This window comes from Eurytemora carolleeae, unplaced genomic scaffold (assembly GCF_000591075.1).
Source record: "Eurytemora carolleeae unplaced genomic scaffold, Eaff_2.0 scaffold1209, whole genome shotgun sequence".
Lineage (NCBI taxonomy): Eukaryota > Metazoa > Arthropoda > Copepoda > Calanoida > Temoridae > Eurytemora > Eurytemora carolleeae.
The window spans coordinates 46,051-67,520 of record NW_019398166.1 but is presented as its reverse complement, the minus strand read 5'-3'; the positions used below and the strand labels follow the sequence as shown (position 1 = coordinate 67,520).

The 21,470-nt window shown below is 31.3% G+C and overlaps 1 protein-coding gene across 1 annotated transcript in view; it reads left to right on the top strand.

Moving 5' to 3' along the window:
- LOC111716923 (CUGBP Elav-like family member 4) overlaps positions 1–21,470 on the top strand; it is a 59,296-nt gene that overhangs the window by 18,672 nt on the left and 19,154 nt on the right. Inside the window, exon 3 of the mRNA XM_023492434.1 lies at positions 918–1,122. Coding sequence (XP_023348202.1) covers positions 1,084–1,122 — 39 coding nt within the window. The 5' untranslated portion in view covers positions 918–1,083. The remainder of the gene's footprint in view (positions 1–917; positions 1,123–21,470) is intronic.

The following is a 21,470-nucleotide window of genomic DNA, read 5'->3' as shown; positions in this document are numbered from 1 at the left end:
CCCCCCCCCCCCCGCCCCACCATTCCTTCTCTTTTTTACCATCCTCACCCCCTCAGGATAAAAGTTTTAAAACTGGGATAAAAACCCGAAATAAAAACGTGAAAAGACAGAAAGTTTCAAGTAATGTATTAAAAAGTAATATCTCACTTAGAATCATCTTAAGAATTCATCCTTACTTTAATATTTAATGTTATCCAACACTTAAACTTTTCTTATTCTACATTTTTACCTTTTTATATCAGCCGCCATTCTTTCTAAAGAAGTAATGTGATATCAAAATACTTTATCTTTAAATGATTTAAACTCGAGCTGTTTTTTATTTTCAAGTTTTATGTTTTCTTCTTGTTTATCCACTTTAAGCTTGAAATTGAAAAACAATTTATTTTTATTTTATACATCTTCATATCTTTTTTTCAAATCTTAATCAAAAGGAATGAATTGGTGTTAAAAACCCTCCTCCCTAAATGTAGTTTTAAATTTGTTAAAAGTTATTATTATTTTTTTATTAGTTTTCTAAGGATTAACAGAATTTTTTTTTGCGTGTTTGCTTTCTCTTAAAATCCAGAAACCTTAAATTTTGATTGTCAAATTTTTTAGACTATTTAACATTATTTTTCGTTACAATCATAGTCTTGTTTGCAATAACCCATTTGTTTTGGTTATTGAACATCAATTAACATGAAGTTATTCAGAAACATTAAAATTGTGTAATAAAACAATTGTTAATTGTTATCGGTGTTTGTGTTTTCGTTAAGATATTGCAATTTGTCAATGACAAAAACATATAATTGTATATCTTTTTATGGTTTATTGTTTCTTAATTTTTATACCACATATTTACAGTTCTTACCTTGATATCATGAGAGTTAATCCTCCTATTATATTATTAAATGGTTTTATCTTTCCCCTGAGGGAAGACGGAGAAAGCTACAATCTCTACCTAGCGGCAATTCTAAAAACTAGAATTTGGAAAGTCTACGTGAGACATCTGTTGGGAGAATCAAGCAATTTAAAGAAAAAATCCGCGAATTCAAAATTGATTCCTACGGTCTTGGAAGCGCTGAATCGGATCAGGTGTTGAGAATGCTTTTGCAGCCAACTGTTTACGACAGATTTCAACAGGTATTTATTTAAAGAAAAATGGTGGGAAAAATAATTTTGTCATAATTGAGTTTGGACTTTTTAAAAGCGTTTGATAAGTCAACAAAAAAAACTAACGTTCACTATTGATGGTTTAGAATTCGGTGAGCTAGGATTAATGGAAACTATTGTTTGTTTTTTCCTCCATTAGAAAGACATGTGTTGGAAGCTTTCATACACTAGTTGTAATCCAAAGATAACATTCTCGAGCTAGCGGGTGACTAAGAAAATAGGATAATTTTATCGAACGAGGTGAATTGTAATGTTTACTGTATTCCTAAAATAATAAACAAGAAATTGCTGCTTAACTCAAGAAAAAATTGAAAAATTTGATAAATCATAAAGCTGAAAAATCAAGTGTTTTAGAAAATTTTGCGGGAAACGCTTAATTTATAGATAGAAATATGTACACTATTTTTTTGCCGATTTAACCTAACTATTTTAAGAATTCAACTACACCCCCCCCCCATATCCACAATTAAACCAAACGTTTAACAATACATTGTCAAAAAAATGGTACTTAGATCAAATATTTCCGAGTTCATGGTGATCCAAAGGTATCAAGTTCTCGCGAAAATATTACTTCTTAAAAACTAAAGTTAAAAACAAATGCTCTGAATTTCTGAAATTGAAATATCGAGGGCTACGAAAAGTATAAATATACAGTTACATAAACAGATTAGATGTATGTACTATAGTAAATATGTAAGATGCACGGTGGACTAAGCCAGTGGGGTCGGTCAAATAGGTCTAGGATTAGGCCGAGTACTGTGAAAAGTCTGAACGCGCCATGGGAGTTGTCTAGTTAGCCCTCCGACGGGACTATGCCAAGAATGTTAGTATGTATGTTAGTCTGGTTAGGGCGACGTACACGAGTCAGTACACGCTGTTATCTGGCAGGGCGGTACAAACTGGGCAGGTCCTGTTCGAATTCAAATTTACTACAGCCCAGAGTGGATGGAACTATAAGATTAGGTATAGAGTAGGAAAATAGATACAGATAGATAAATAGAAAAACATGAATGTAGGATAGATAGATGGATAGATAGTTTGATAGATAGATAGATAGAAAGATGGATAGATAGATGGATATATACTCACAATATATATTTTGAGAAGAATATCGGAGATTAATCAAAATATTTACACGGTGAGAGGTTCCGAGGGAGGGGGGGGGGGTCTTATGGTTGGTGGAGGGAGGGGAAGGAGAGAGAAGGGGGGATGGTGTTGTATTTCCAATTAAATATTGAGAGAAACTAGAAACCAAACTGGAGACAGATAGATAGACATATAAATCAGAAACTAGATAGATAGATAAATTATCTAAATATAAAGATAGAATAGTTTGTTAGAAAAATAGATAGATGAATAGATAGATAAATAGATAGATAAATAGATAGATAAATAGATAGATAAATAGATAGATAGATAGATAATTTTAGTTTAATTTAACTAGAAAAAGGGCTTCCCTGAAACCGGACTTGTTGATTTTAATAAAAACTTATTCTCAAATTTAAAATCTTCTAATAATATTTTTTTTCTTTTAGGTAAGTTAATCTTTAAAGTCAACAATGAGAAGGCAAGCGAAGAGGCCGATTCCTAACTTTCTGCTTTTGATGGGTAATCAATTCGACTTTTAAATTGTGTTAATTCTTTTAAATATCAACCAAGCTAAAATGTAAGATAATGTACCAACCAGTATTTGCAAAAATGAATAAATAGCCATGAATATGCGGGAATAGTTTTAAAGAGCTCCATGTAATAATTTAATTAAAAAAGTAAATATCTGCAACATTCCATTATCAGAAAGTGAAGAATGCGACATTTCATGAATTCTTTCGATGTATGGCTTATTTAGGGTTTAACTGTATTAACCAGACTAAAATGTAGGATAATGTATCAACCATACTAAAATGTAGGATAACGTATCAACCAGAATAAAATGTAGGACAATGTATCAACCAGACTAAAATGTAAGATAATGTATCAACCAGACTAAATGTAGGATAATGTATCAACCAGACTAAAATGTAAGATAATGTATCAACCAGACTAAAATGTAGGATAATGTATCAACCAGACTAAAATGTAAGATAATGTATCAACCAGACTAAAATGTAAGATAATGTAACAGCCAAACTAAAATGCTAGATAACGTATCAACCAGACTAAAATGTAGGATAATGTATCAACCAGACTAAAATGTAAGATAATGTATCAACCAGACTAAAATGTAAGATAATGTATCAACTAGACTAAAATGTAAGATAACGTATCAACCTGACTAAAATGAAAGATAATGTATCAACCAGACTAAAATGTAAGATAATGTATCAACCAGACTAAAATGTAAGATAATGTATCAACTAGACTAAAATGAAAGATAACGTATCAACCAGACTAAAATGAAAGATAACGTATCAACCAGACTAAAATGTAAGATAATGTATCAACCAGACTAAAATGTAGGATAATGTATCAACCAGACCAAAAAGTAAAATAATGAATCAGAATTGATAATCAAGACTGTTCAGTTGTTTAGCATATCTGGTTATTAACTGTGAGACCCGTGGAATAGGAAGACGACATTAAAGTAATCTTATGTGTACTTGATGTTTTTAAATCAAATAGTTTAAACATGTTATTAATTATAAAGTTTCTATGAAGTTCGCTGTATAATTTAAATTTAACATTGGTCTATCTAAAATCATTAATTGAGCCTAACAATCGTCTTCATTTTCCACGGCGTATGAGTCTCACTGAAACTTACTGTGTTTTTATAATATAGATAAAGTTAACAGGAAACAGGAAACAGAAAACAGGAAACAGAAAACAAGAAACAGGAAACAGAAAACAGGAAACATAAAACAGGAAACAGACAACAGGAAACAGAAAACAGGAAACAGAAAAAAGGAAACAGGAAACAGAAAACAGGGAACACAGAACAGAAAACAGAAAACAAAAACCAGGAAATAAAAAAGTATCCTGTAAATTAAATCAACCCAAACAAGTTTATTTTTGATAAATATAGATTGCTACTCGTTGATATGCTTGATTTTCCTTTTGAAAATCCTAAAAAAATCAGATGTTGAGAAATCGATATTTTCTCTAGTAAAAGTCAACGATTAGATCCAATGTAGTGAAAACAGTTAGTTGTTCAGGGGTTGATATTCTTCAAAAAGAGAAAATTTCTGTCATTTTTTAAAATGATGAAAGCTAAGTTTTTAGATAATTTTTGGAAAAAATGTGAAAAATATTATTCCCTGCATTTATCTTGTCATAAAATACGTTTCATTAGATGATCTTTATAGTATAACTACCAATACTTATACCTTATATGTTTCCATTCAATATATGAAGATATAGATAACTATATCCATGATGTCTCAATAATATAAAATATTGAATATATTAAAATACTTTTTAAACAGTAAACCATAAAAAAATTAATTGGGATATTTTTTCTTTTAAAACCTGTTCAATCTTTTCTTACATTTCTTCCGTATCCCTCCTCATCCCTCCTCATCCCTCCTCATCCCTCCTCATCCTTCCTCATCCCTCCTCATCCCTCCTCATCCCTCTTCATCCCTCCTTATCCCTCCTCATCCCTCCTCATCCCTCCTCATCCCTCCTCATCCCTCCTCATCCCTCCTCATTATCCTATTCTTATCCTATTCTTATCTAATCCTTATCCTATTCTTATCCTATTCTTATGTAATCACTATCCTATGCTTATCTAATCTTTATCCTATTCTTATCCTATTCTTATCTAATCCTTATCCTATTCTTATCTAATCACTATCCTATTCTTATCTAATCCTTATCCTATTCTTATCCTATTCTTATCATATCATTGTAAAATATCTATCCTAGTCTTTCCCTATTCTTGTCTTATCCCTATCCTATTTAATCCGTCCCATCCATGTATGAATTCATTAGTTTGCTTTTTTATCTGATCCTTGTCAAATCTTTTCCCTCATATCCCATTCCCTCCTTTCCTGTCCCTCCTACCCCATTCCCTCATTTCCTGTCCCTCCTATCCCAATCCCTCCTTTCCTGTCCCTCCTGTCACATCCCCTGCCCTCCTATCCCATTCCTTCCTTTCCTGTCCCTCCTATCCCATTCTCAACTTTCTTGTCCTTCCTATCCCATTCCCTCCTATCCCCTGCCCTTATCCCATTCCCCCTTTCCTGTCCCTCCTATCCCATCCCCCCTTTCCTGTCCCTCCTATCCTGTTCCCTCCTATCCTGTTCCCTCCTATCCTGTCCCCTCCTATCCTGTCCCTCCTATCCTGTCCCCTCCTATCCTGTCCCCTCCTATCCTGTTCCCTCCTATCCTGTTCCCTCCTATCCTGTTCCCTCCTATCCTGTCCCCTCCTATCCTGTCCCCTCCTATTCTGTCCCCTCCTATCCTGTCCCCTCCTATCCTGTCCCTCCTATCCCAATGGTTTAGGACAAATACAAACCATAATAAAGAGTGTGAAGATACTCGGGGAAATCAATGGAAAACACTCACTAGGGATTTATAGAACATCATAACTATAGAAAACGAGGAAGGGGGAGTGCAAGGGGGGGACAAGCAAGAATTTCGATGTTTTTGCTATTTCCTCTGAGATTGACCAAAAAAACGTGTCGAGAGTCTAGACTAAATTTGAATATGTTGTCAAAGGCTTTTTTATAGCCTAAACTCGTTGAATGAAAAAAATTGGATTTTATTCAAAAAAGGTAATGCCGGGGGATGGGGGGGGGGGTCTTAAAACAGAGGAGTATAGATTGGAGTATAATATATCGATTAAAGTGTATGGTAGAGAAGAGAGGGTCTGGTTTATCGTGAATCTACAGACCTAAGATTTACCATATTGGATCCAAATTTGTGTAATCCTGGATAAGTTTACGAACCTTACTTCTTTTAAACCTGGAGAACAAAGTTTACTTCTGTTGAGTGCAACAACAACGTAGATTGTCTTTAATGATTATGTAAACATACATTAAATATGCAATAACTACCGATTTCGTTTTTCTTAAAACTATAGTTTCGTTTTAGAATAAACGCTCGTTTTTGAAAATGAACCAATCGTTTTGAACTTTTAAAAAACGAGTTTTTTTAAAACGAAACGACCCAATTTTTTAATAACAACCGTTTCTATTAACAATCTTTTTCAAGCCTAGATCGTTTTTGAAAGCGACTATTCCGTTATTTGTTTTTTCTTTGTCGTTTTTAAAACAAAGCGATAGTTTTTCAAAAAATTGAAAACGATCCATCCTTAAAAATAAAGATACCGTTTTTTAATTTAATTTATAGATTGTATAATGTACAGTGTACTATTTATTGTACAGTACTGTAAACACTGTCAAACAGTTTAGATTGTATACTGTACTGTGTACTATTTAGTATACAGTACTGTAAACACTGCCAATTAGTTTAGATTGTATACTATACAGTGTACTATTTATTGTACAGTACTGTAAACACTGCCAAACAGTTTAGATTGTATACTGTACAGTGTACAATTTATTGTACAGTACTGTAAACACTGTCAAGCAGTTTTGATTGTATACTGTACAGTGTACTATTTATTGTACAGCACTGTAAACACTGCCAAACAGTTTAGATTGTATAATGTACAGTGTGCTATTTTTGTGTACAGTACTGTAAACACTGTCAAACAGTTTAGATTGTTTACTGTACTGTGTACTATGTTTATTGTACAGTACTGTAAACAATGTCAAACAGTTTAGATTGTATACTGTACAGTGTACGATTATTAATGTACAGTAACACTTGCAGTGTGAAATTGTCAGTGCATAAATTAAGATTATATTGTGACATTGGAGAGTACACAGAGTACATTGAAAATGAGAAGTCATACGTTTAGTGGGACTGGGAGTGGTATCAGGGATAATTACCCCACACCTTAGAATTTCTGGGGGTAATAAACCCCCTGTCCACCTTTTCTAAAGGACATGTTAGCTCAATATTATCACAATCATTTAAACAGAAATATAAACCAACTAGTTGTAGTTAGTTGGCTGCATGTTCTCATTAATAAAGAAGTGATTTCAAGTAACCCTATGCATTCAACGAGATGAATATCCACTTAGACAATTTGTTCACACATTTCTTTAATTCTCTTTAAATATCGTCTTTGCAATGAATGATGACCGAATAAAATTGGGTCTGTTCTAGAGAACGATTTTTGGACCCCCCCCCCCTAATATACCATAAAATTACCTATTTTTGATGATAAGAGAAAATTTTATTTGCTCACCCTTTCCCTTAACAATATATTAGTTTATTAGAAGAAATGTTCGCTATCTTTTTTCAATTGCCCGGCTTTATTTAGAAAATTAAAGCATCGTTTCATGGCTACAGAATAATTTTAAACCTTTTATGATCGAGTGTTGATACCTGAGTGTTCTCCTAGTTTATAATGAAACCTTAGACCCAACATATTTCTTGGTTCAATATTTTACAATAGATTGGACATATATCAGACAGTATAAATTGATATTTGTCCTCAGCCTATCTATCTATCCAGCTATATATCTATCTAACTAGCTGTACCCCAATATATCTTCACCAATTCTCTTATCTGTCCTATTTCTGATAACCTATCCTATCCTCCAGTATTTTATATCCCAGGTCATATATTAGTTCTTTACATCTCATATCTATAATTAGTTTATAAACTGCATTGTGTCTGTTTGTTCTTGGAACATTCTGGATCTTTAGAATATATGAACGGTGGAATATACTTAGTTGTAAAATAATTAAGGTATTATGTTTATTTTCAAACATGTGAACTAAACTGTAAAGGAACTGTACGTGAGTTTAAATGACCCTCCATACAAAGAGCACATTTCCTAATTTATAACGATGCCCTTTATACCGTTGTGTGTTCATTGAGTATAAATATCTCGGTGTTTAAACTTATCAAAAACCGCCTGTATTCATTCTTGTGTGCGTTGTGTACAGTGTGAACTCGTAACAGCTGATACGTTACTAGCGTCCATAAAAAGTATTATCTTTTTAATGTTAAAAGCAATTTTTTAAAAAGCGTTTCAGTAGATTAATAAGGATTATGTCTGACATCCTTAACCAATCAAAGGTTTTAAGGGTACCATTGTGAATGTTCGCTTTCTTTATCCCTTTGAATTTGATTTTCATGTTATAGCACAATTATAACATCTTGTTATAGCACAATTATAGCATCTTGTTATAGCACAATTATAAAATCTGTTTATCCGTAAACCCTGAATACACTGGTACAGCCTTTATATCTGGGTATATTCGGTATATCCTGGTACACCCTGTTTATCCTGGTAACCCCTGAATACCCTGGTTTACCATCTATATCCTGTCACACCCTGTATATCCTGGTTCACCCTGTATATCCTGGTACACGCTGTAGCTGGTACAACTTGTATTCCCTGGTACACCTTGCATACCCTTGTACACCTTGTATACCCTGGAATACCCTGTATATCCTGGAATACCCCGTATATCCTGGAATACACTGTATATCCTGGAATACCCTGTATATCCTGGAATACCCTGTATATCCTGGAATACCCAGTATATCCCGGAATACCCTGTTTATCCTGGAATACCCTGTATATCCTGTTACACCCTGTATATCCTGGAATACCCTGTATATCCTGGAATAACCTGTATATCCTGTTACACCCTGTATATCCTGGAATACCCTGTATATCCTGAAATACCCTGTATATCCTGGAATACCCTGTATTTCCTGCAATACCCTGTATATCCTGGAATACCCTGTATATCCTGGAATACCCTGTATATCCTGGTTTACCCTGTATATCCTGGTTTACCCTGTATATCCTGAAATACCATGTATATCCTGGAATACCCTGTATATCCTGGAATACCCTGTATATCCTGGAATGCCCTGTATATCCTGTTACACCCTGTATATCCTATAGTACGCTGTATATCCTGGAATACCCTGTATATCCTGTTACACCCTGTATATCCTGGAATACCCTGTATATCCTGGTTTACCCTGTATATTCTGTCTTCTGCAAGATTATGAGTTTGCTGTTGAAGTATTCTGCTGAGTAACAACTGAGTCAGGTTTCTAGCATACATACACACATACACTCACCCGCCCACCCATTCACTCACTCACCCACACATAAACTTACCCTCCCACACATACATCCTTTCACACAACCCCTTCTACACCCCTACATACATATATACACACTGGACAATATGTCAAGTCATTCACAAACTAGACAATATATATACAGAAACTAGACAACATTACATGTCATACACACACTATACAATATTGCATGTCATACACACATTAGACAATGTACCGTGTCATACACAAACAATAGACAATTTTTCATTTTATACACAGACAATAGACAATTTGTCATTTTATCCACAAAATTGACAATATGTCATTTCATACACACATTAGACAGTATGTCATGTCATTCATACCGTAAACAAAATTACATGTCATTCATATACTAGAAAATATTACATTTCATATACACACTAGACAATATTACATGTTATTAACAAACTAGATAATATTACATGTTATTAACACACTAGATAATATTACATGCTATTAACACACTAGACAATAGTACATGTTATTAACATACTAGATAATATTACATGTTATTAACACACTAGATAATATTACATGTTATTAACACACTAGACAATAGTACATGTTATTAATATACTAGATAATATTACATGTTATTAACACACTAGATAATATTACATTTTATTAACACACTAGATAATATTACATGTTATTAACACACTAGATAATAGTACATATTATTAACACACTAGATAATATTACATGTCATTAACACGCTAGATAATATTACATGTTATTAACACACTAGGTAATATTACATATCATATATACACTAGACAATATTACATGTTATTAACACACTAGGTAATATTACATGTTATTAACACACTAGATAACATTACATTTCATACACTTATTAGACAATATTACATGTTATTAACACACAAGATAATATTACATGTTATTAACACACTAGACAATATTACATATTATTAACACACAAGACAATATTACATGCTATTAACACACTAGATAATATTACATGTTATTAACACACTAGATAATATTACAATTCATACACACACAAGACAATATTACATGTTATTAACACACTAGATAATATTGCATGTTATTAACACACTAGACATTATTACATTTCATATATACACTAGACAATATTACATGTTATTAACACAATAGATAATATTACATGTTATTAACACACCAGATAATATTACATTTCATATACACACAAGACAATATTACATGCTATTAACACACTAGATAATATTACATGTTATTAACACACTAGATATTATTAACACAATAGATAATATTACATGTTATTAACACACCAGATAATATTACATTTCATATACACACAAGACAATATTACATGTTATTAACACACTAGATAATATGCAGTCATACACAAACTAGACCACATGCCATTTCATACACACACATAAAAATATGTGATGCCATAAATGCAATAGACAATTTGTCATAAAAATATGTGATGCCATAAATACAATAGACAATTTGTCATAAAAATAGACCACATGCCATTTCATACACACACATAAAAATATGTGATGCCATAAATCAATAGACAATTTGTCATAAAAATATGTGATGCCATAAATACAATAGACAATTTGTCATAAAAATAAAAATGTAGTCATAAGACAAAAATTGTAATTAAATTATTTCATTAAAACAATAGATAATTTGTAAAACCGCTCATCATAAAAAAAACAAATATATAACATTATATAAGGTTGCAGCCTCTGAATGTTTTTATATATATGTTCATTGGTTGTTGTAAATCATGTTTAATTGGCTTTATATTATTGTCTGTCAATAAATATATAAAATATATGAAAATATATAATCACGAAACCTCTCGGATAATTCTTGCCGTTTCATCCTCTTTCTCTTTCTTATTAATTTACTACATAAACCTCTCTCTCTTTCTCTCTCTCTCTCTCTGCAAGAAAAAACCTCATGTCTAGCGTACACGGTATCCTATTGTATACCTTTTCGTTTGTATATTCTATCTTTTTTATCTATCTATAGCTCTGTCTTTTGAGTTTAAAAAACTTCTTCTTTACCTTGAATTTATTCATCATATTTACTCTTATTTAAGAGCTATTGAAAAGAACAAAAATGTTTTAAATTTCTAAATTAAAGGAATTGAGTCTTTGCCACAAACTCTTATTTTTAAATCCCAGTATCAAGTCCCAATCTACGACCTATGATATTTTAAAACATGAATTCTATTAGATTAAATTATCTAAGATTGAAATACCCAAGGTTTACACCATCAGGTTTTAAAGTTATATGGATTCGAAAATTCTAGTTTGTGGTAAATACTCAATTCCTTTGCTTCTATCATGTTTAAAATGAATATTTCAAATGAGCTTTAGTTTAGGTAGAAAAACTGATTCATAAACTTAATAAACACTAGTTTATTAACCAAGCGCGTTGCCAAGGTTACTCATAGTTACTCCCACCGTTTACCCGCACTTTGTATTAGATTACGTTGATAGCAAAATTTTGCTTATAAAGTCGACCTACTAAACTTAAAATCTCAATCCAAGCTTAGAAAAATCCCGTAGTTATCCCGAGTTCCTCAATCAGAATTTGAGGTAAATCGGTCCAAGGGTTCCTGAGTTATGATCGGACAAACAAACAGAGATTTCGACTTTAAACCCTCTAGCGTGAATTTTTTGTTTTTATAAAAAGTTTACTGATACATCCAGACTCCAGGTTGCAAGCATTTTTCCCATTTTGTAAGATCAACAAGCTAAGTATATATCATATTTATATATCTACCATATAATATATATAAGATAAATGTATTATACTAGGCTTTCAGAGCGCTTCGGCCTCATTATCTATTTCAATTGTGAACATGTTCCTCTCTTTGTATACATTGTAAAACAAAACAAAAAATATTTGCGGATTTTATGACAAAAATTTCGTGGATTTTTTAAATTTAATGAATATTGATATATAGGATACACTAGGATACAACATTATCTAGTTCTATTGTATACCTTGATATTGTGTAGAATGCATGCACTAGGATATACTAGGATACTATATTATCTAGATCTATTGTATTTGTATACCTTGATATTGTGTAGAATACATGCATTAGGATACACTAGGATACTATATTATCTAGTTCTATTGTATACCTTGATATTGTGTAGAATACATGCATTAGGATACACTAGGATACTATATTATCTAGTTCTATTGTATACCTTGATATTGTGTAGAATACATGCAACTAGGATACACTAGGATACTATAAAATCTAGTTCTATTGTATACCTTGATATTGTGTAGAATACATGCACTAGGATACACTAGGATACTATATTATCTTTGTCTATTGTATACCTTGATATTGTGTAGAATACATGCAACTAGGATACACTAGGATACTATATTATCTAATCCAAGGTTTATCAATCTAAACATAACAGCATAATCAGGTTACATAGATCATCTATTCATTCATCCTCACATTCTTCCATCCATTCAATATTCATCTCTATCTATTTATCTATTAATCGATGTGTCTATCTATCTATCTATCCATCTAAAACTCTCTCTTCTTCGTTCAATTAAGTTCCAAAGGAAGAAATTCTTTCAACTTGTTCTTCAGAATTTTTTACATTTATTAATAAAGAAATAAAGAAATAGATTAAAATTATTTTATTTACGAAAAGTTTTATAAATTCGTTAGAAAACCTTTTCTTTTTTAACAAATTCTTCTATCTATCTATCTATCTATCTATCTATCTATCTATTTGTGAATTCTATTCCCTGGTATAAGACTGAAGAATCAACAAGTTAGATAGAATATACTATTGTATTACTCACATACTATAAACGGCCTTTAGCCTCAAGGCAACCATACTTGGAATACTAAATATCCGGTATTTTAGAGTAGTCTGTCTAGTGTAAACAGAATGAAAAGAAGGTTAGAATTTTCTTCCAAACGAAGTCGATTGCAAGATTTATGCAAACTAATGTCATTAATTCAGTGTTTGACGGCAGGCTGAAAAAAAACATTTTGTTCAACAATGTTTTTTTTCCCGGTGCAAGTGTTTATATATTTGGAATGCCATTGTGATAAAGATTAATTAATTTTCGGTGGGAAATTATCTGGAGGAAGAAAAAGTAGTAGTTTTTTTTAAAAGGCTATGGAAAATTATTAAATACCTATATAAATCAAAAACTATTTTTGTTATGCTGTCATCTTATTTCTGAGGGAACCTTTTATTGATCAATTTATATTTTCTTATTTTGTTCGTGAGTTGATGCTTTGGAGTTGAAACTGAAATTATAAAACATGTTTACAACTTTACTAGTTAAACTGCAAACCCCTTATTTCAAGTAAGAACGAAAACAAAATTTATCCAATGTTTTCTAGTTTTCACTGTAGCAATAACAATAAAATTGAATATTAATAATTCGCTTAAAGCTAAACCATGAAAGTTTTGTTTCACTACGGTTATTAATTAATAGATAAAATTCAGAAAATTCAGACTAAATATAGTGTGTATAGAGGTAGAGTGAAAATACAGACTAAATATAGTGCTTAAAGAGGCAGAGTGAAAATACAGACTAAATATAGTGTGTAAAGAGGCAGAGTGAAAATACAGACTAAATATAGTGTGTAAAGAGGTAGAGTGAAAATTCAGACTAAATATAGTGTGTAAAGAGGCAGAGTGAAAAGTTGATAAAAGTTTAGAATTTGAAGTTGTGTCTACACAATGGTTTATCTTGTATTTACATTTACTTGGCCCAGTTTACACTTTAGAGGGGGGGGGGAGGGAGCTAAAGGAGGTGGAGGGGTGCCAAAGAAGAAGGGAGGGGTAGTAATGTTGTTAAGGGAATGAATGGAAGGAGAAGGAGTAAGAGTATGGGTGTACCGGGAAAAAAAAATCATTAAAAAATAAGGATAGAAGATAAAAAGATAAAATATAGACGATCAGGAAAAGAAAGTAAAGATGGGATGATATGGGGAGGGAAAAGAAAGATAAAATGAAAGAAAAGAAGATAAAAATGGAAGGGAAAGGATAGATACAAGGAAAGAAAGGAAGATAAAAAGGAAGGGAAAGGAAAGAAAGGAAGGAAGATAAAAAGGAAGGGAAAGGAAAGAGAGGAAGGAGGATAAAAAGGAGGGGAAAGGATAGATACAAGGAAAGAAAGGAAGATAAAAAGGAAGGGAAAGGAAAGATACAAAAAAAGAAAATAAGGTAAATAGGAAGAATAAGAAGGACTAAAAAGAACGGAACGAGAAAGAAAAGATAACTAGGAAGGGAAAAAAAGAAACAAGCAAAGAAATCAAGATAACTAGGAAGGGAAATGTAAAAAGAAAGGAAAGGAAAGGAAAGAAAAAGAAAAAAGAAACTACAGGTTCAGGTTTATCCATCCTATTAACGGGAACATTAAAGAGAACCCTAAACTAGGAACAGTTACAAACTAGTTCCGTTAGAGTTCATTAAAACAGAAATAACAATCCTTGACTTCTTATTTGGGGTAGGAATCCCGGCGGGGGGAGAGAATCATTTGGAAATGGTTTCAGAAAAAATATTTGTTTACTTTTGAAAGGCAAACTAAAAGTTAATTTATTTTGGATTGAAATTTAGAATTCTCAGAGGCTGTTGCTTTTAGTTAGAAAAACACATGTCTAGTTTTATCTACTAATAAACTTGTTTCTTAGCGAACAATGTAAAATGCAAAGTTGATTCAAATTAGATTTAAGTAATTAAAAGGAAGAAGGATGAATATGAAGAAAGGATGATGAATAGGAAGGATGAATTATGAATAGGAAGGATGAATTATGAATAGGAAGGATGAATTATGAATAGGAAGGATGAATTATGAAAAGGAAGGGATAAATGATGAATAGGAAGGATGACTTATGAATAGGAAGGGAGAAGGATGAATAGGAAGGGAGAAGGATGAATAGGAAGGATGAAGGATGAATAAGAAGGATAAATGATGAATAGGAAGGATGAATGATTGGTAGGAAGGATGAATGATGAAAAGGAAGGATGAATGATGAATAGGAAGGATAAATGATGAATAGGAAGGAAGGATGAATGATTAATAGGAAGGATGAATGATTACTAGGAAGGGATGAATGATGAAGAGGAAGAAAGGATGATGAATAGGAAGGATGAATGATGAATAGGAATGATGAATGATGAGAAGGATGAATGATGAATAGGAAGGATGAAGGATGAATAGGAAAGATGAGTGATGAATAGGAAGGATGAATGATGAATAGGAAGGATGAATGATGAATAGAAAGGATGAAATGATGAATGAATGAATGATTGGATTCTCTGTGTACGGTATGTGAACAGAAAATATGAAAATATTGATTAAATCTTAGTGTAGGGGGCGGGAGGGTATTAGGGAAGAGTGGGTGGGGGTGAGGGGACAAGTCTGACCCCCCCCCTCTCCATCCTCAACATCACAGAGATTATAATATTTACTTCCTGTAATCATACAGGTTTAGTTTTAACCCAGAGTTATTTTCATGAAGAAATATTCGTTTTTTTTAGTTCGGAAGTGTTCAATTCTAAGATTATCGTACATTGTTCTAGAAATATGCAAATCACTTCATATGAAAACCACAGTTGAAAATAAACAGTTTTCAAACAGAAATCCTCTTTCCTCTACCCTCTCTTTACACAATACATTTGTCCCTATTTTCAATGAAACCCCCGGGAATTTCTGATTGAACTCCTAGGGTGTTTAAGCATTCAATTGTCCAACCCCTACTCCCCCTACTCCCCCCTCCCCCCCTTTCCCCCCAAAGATATCTTCAACTTTACAAATAACCCCTTTTCTAATCAAATTCCGTTATGTAAGTAAATACATATATGTTATTACAATAAAATTAGACTAGCAAAGTTTTCGTTAAAAAGCACACTATTAACTTTGTACTTGACCCATATGAGTCATGACTGCAAGGTACTAATGCAAGGAAATTTATTTAAGAGTAAACACAAGACAGATGTCACAGCCTGACATGGAATCCATTTTTACTAAATAATCTATGAAATATTCTGGTCATAGGAAACTATTATATGAATTTTCAAAATTATCAAAATTAAAAGCTTTTTACCTCCTCGGATACTAAACGAACACTGATGCATCTATTCTTGTTTACAAATTCCTCCCAGAGAGAACTGGATTCAATATGTACGCAGAGTATACGCGACCGCAATTAAATTTCTTTGCATTAGTTTCTTGCATGACTAAATCTTTGAAGGCCCCACACAAAAGAAAAGTAAGTCGAGCCTTTAAAACGTCTTCTTAATCAAGATAGAAAACATTGCAAATATATATTTCTATATTTCATTTCTTTAATTTTATGTATTTCAAGGTAATTTAATTTATATTTTATTATACAGTGTTTATCTAAAGAAACCTTCCATTCCACAGGAGTATGTTAAAGTCCTCACATTTCCTGGGGAAAATATATTCAGGGGGGATATTTCATAACCCCCCCCCCCCCAACCACCCAGGTTGACCCAGGTGGTGAACCGTGAAATCGAACCAAACGGAGAAATGGAACGAAGCGAAAACTAAAACAAGCACAAGAAACCAAACCTGACGGAAGCAGGATAACCCGAACTAGACGAAAAAAAAACCCAATAAAATACAAAATATTTTATGAACACGGAAAATGCAGGGATTCACAAAGAAATACAAGAGTGAGGCATTGTTCATTATACCTGCACCTTAAAAAGCACGTAAATATTTAATCTTTGAAGAGTCAAAGAGTTTTTCCGCGAAGAAAGTTAAACAAGAAAAAACGTTTAATAATGGTCAAAAACAAATAGAAGAAGTTTCATCAAATAGAAAAATAATAAAAAGAGTGACAGAGAAGGTAAGTTTTTAAGAACAATTTTTTTGTTTTTTGTTTTTTTAATTGAATGTCATTTACTGACATCCATGAATAACTTGAAATTTTGTTTATTTTTGTTTTGTTTTTTATAACAGCAGGGTTAATTGATGACTTAATAAATGGTAGATTAAACAGCTGGGTCACGAATGAATGATTGGATGAAAAGTATCAAGATTGAATAAATTGAAATAATAGTTTCATGAATGGATTGAAGAATAAAAAATTTTATGAACGAATGGAAGGATGAAGAGTATTATAAAGGAAAGTATGAATAGTTTTATAAATGAATGGCAGGATGAATAGTATTATAAATGAATGGAAGGATGAATAGTGTTATAAATGAATAAAAGTATGAAATGTTCTTTAAATGAATGGAAGGATGAAGAGTATTATAAATGAATGGAAGGATGAATAGTTTCATAAATGAATGGAAGGATGAATAGTTTTATAGGTGAATGTAAAGATAAACAATGTTATAAATGAATAGAAGTATTAAAAGTTTTATAAATGAATGGAAGGATGAAGAGTATTATAAATGAATGGAAGGATGAAAAGTGTTGTAAATGAATGGAAGGATGAATAGTATAATACATGAATGGAAGGATGAATAGTTTTATAAAGGGATGGAAGGATGAATAGTATAATAAATGAATGGAAGGATGAACAGTATAATAAATGAATGTAAGGATGAATAGTATAATAAATGAATGTAAGGATGAATAGTATTATAAATGAATGTAAGGATGAATAGTATTATAAATGAATAGAATTGGATGAATAGTGTTATAAATGAATAGAAGGATGAATAGTGTTATAAATGAATGGAAGGATGAATAGTGTTATAAATGAATGTAAGGATGAATAGTATTATAAGTGAATGTAAGGATTAATAGTATGTTAAATGAATGTAAGGATGAATAGTGTTATAGGTGAATGGAAGGATGAATAGTTTTATGAATGAATGAATGGGGAAGCTAGAGAAGATGAAAATCTAGTGAAAACTCTCACCTTGTTAAAATTGGATTAGAGTCGAAGTTCGGAGAACTAGAGTAGAGATAGGATAATTTTTAATAAGGATTATTTGTAGAGTTGTAGTAGTACATTGTTTATTAAATGAAGCCAGTTCTAGTATCTTTTATTATTAACAAAATGATCAAAATAAACAAGATAAATCTATTCAGAAATCAGAAAAATCATCTTTATCAAAAAATAGAACCAAGAATTACTTCTGTAATGTACAAATAATAAATCAATTTACAAATGATAAAAATAAAAATTGTAAATTTATGGAAAATTTGTTTAAAAATTAAAAAGATTGATATTCATGAAAAGAGAGATTATAGATAGATACATGGATAGATAGATATATAGATAGATAGATCGATAGATAGATAGAGAGATAAATAGATAGATAGATAGACAGATAAACAGATAGATAAGATGAATTGCAGATGTAATCTCTATAATTGATTAGAAAACAACTGTTGTCTATAAATAAATCAATCAAGAATCAAGATTTTCTCCAAGGGAAAAGAATCCTGAAAGTGAGAAAAAGAGAAAGAGAGTAAGAGAGAGAGTAACAAACTTTTTTCGTATTTTATACACTTTTTTACTGGGGGAGGTTTCACACCAAGGATTAGACTTTATTCGAATTAAATGTTTAGAAATAAAATTTTAACTTGTATTTTTTTTCTGAAAAAGGAAATTCAATTATTGCCACAAAATGAAATTTTCTAATTCCTTTTCTAATCTTTCCAACCTGATTTCAAACTTAGACATTGGGTTTCAAAGATAAAGGAATACGAAAAAAAAGTTTATTTTAAAGAATCAATTCCTCTATGAGTCTTTCAAGATTTTTTTAAATAAATGGCCTACATACACTGGCCCCTGTTAGTTCTTTTATAAAGTATTCCAAGGGTTCAGCACGTTCAGATGATGCCAGCCGTTCACGATAAAAATAGGTGGAGAAAAAACATTAAAAAATATCAAAACACTTAGAATATAAAAAATTAAAAAAATTATTTTAAAACACATCCGTTCGTTTTTTTTTATAAACATTGTATACATTGTAAAACAAAAACAAACAACACATTTCGCGGATTTAAAAAAAAATTGTGAAATTTCAAAATTTTCAAAAATCCAATTTTGTTGCCATTCATTAGCGGCATGTTGCCTAGCCTTAAATTGTTCAAGTGAGTAAATATCTGAACTCATTAAATATTTTTGCAAAGAAAAGCTTATAAATAGTTTAAACTTGACATGAAACACTAATTAATTTATTCTGACATTCTCGCGTTTAATTATTTTTATAATTTGGTTAGATAGATACAATCTACAGTCTACACCCAGGTGCATTGTTAGAAAACATCTCAACACGAACATAATTGAATATTTTCTTAAACGTTTCCGATATTGCTTGAACATTGTTAGGATTATTGTGTGTTCGTGTTCGCAAAAAATGATCGTTGGTGATCGCTACTAATCTTACTTTTATCTATAAGGAGAAAATTGTTAAAACCGACTCTTATTGAAGAACGTAGCGTCCGTACAAATTCAAAAAGTTGCAACATACGACTTGGATCGTAAAAATAATAATTCAATTCCAAACAAATCATTCAGATATTACAACCCATAATCATCAATAATTCTTCGACGCATTCGTATGCTGTCTATATTTCATGATATTTTCTATTTGTTTTATGTACAATTTACTTAAAACAAAGATTTTTTTCCGCTAGGTATCTCTGCCATGATGAATCATTCAGAGCATCGAGAACAGAGTCACCTGGCGGCCAACTAATCGGCGTTATAGTGCATTTTATATAAACAAATTTTTCGCGAACACTCCCATATAAATTTTACAATGTAAAAATCAAAACAAAAATAATATCGATCTGAAAGGTGTTGTAATTTTGATCTGATACATATATAATCTAAATATATTTCATAGGGGTCCAAAGGTTACAAGCCCTTACGCAAAAATCGATTAGAATTTTGCCGATTTCATCTAAAAAACTAAAGCCTAATTTACATGCTATATAAATTTGAAAAAAGTATCTGTCTACAGGACTAAAACAAACGCACACTTGATATTAATGAGTTACAACTAAAGCCCAAGGCGTTGCGACACTTAAAGTCTTCCTAGTCTAGTTAATGCATTCAACTTGTCATGCGTTTACATCAATTCTGACAAAACGGAAAACTTTCCATGTCAAGTATTAAATTTGAAAATGGAAGTTTACATAAACCGAAATTCAAACTGTTTGTAAACTATTAAGGTCTGTTCACTTTTTAACTCTAGCATTGAATATTTAGCTTTGTGCTAAGTCGTCTTTACATTGTCTTGTTTAATGAGACACTCTGTATACCAATATGAAAATGTAAAAGGTTCCCTCTATCTAGCTTGGGTTCTATTCTCCGCTAGGTTGGGTTTAAATCAGATTTAGATATGTTCGCGCATCTTTCAAATCCAAATATATATAAATATGTTTACTATTTACTATTTACTATTTACTATTTACTATTTACTATTTACTATTCGCTATTTACTATTTACTATTTACTATTTACTTTTTACTATTTACTATTTACTATTTACTATTTACTATTTACTATTTACTAATTACTATATAATATTTACTATTTACTATTTACTAATTACTATTTACTATTTACTATTTACTATTTACTATTTACTATTTACTATTTAATATTTACTATTTACTATTTACTATTTACTATTTACTGTTTACTATTTACTATTTACTATTTACTATCAGATAAAGGTTTAAAGGGTACAACCCTTTTTAATGCAATGGAAAGTCTCTTATAACACTTTTGATCAATTGAATTTAAGCTAATATTATGAATTGGAATTCCACTCTTTAAACCTTTGAATAGAAAATAGATAAAATGTCTCCTCTGTCCACGTGTTAAATTCATTCCTTTTCCCCAACACACTTACACACACTTTCCAATAACCGTCATATAAATATGTTATTCCTTCATTTTACAACTTTGCTTTAAATGATAGCCATTATTTGGAAAGCGATCTTACAGAAAGTGAAAAAAATGATAAATTTTTCTTTCTTTAAAAAAGGATTGAAATTAAAAAGATTAATGAATATAACCCCCCGGCCCTAACATAACATAACATGCAAATTTACAATATCTTTGCTTCGTGATGTATCAATCTCAAATTGTTTTCTGACAACAAAAAAGTTCTATATTAAAAAAGTTTCTTTTTGTACACAAAATGGCCTACATACACTGGCCCCTGTT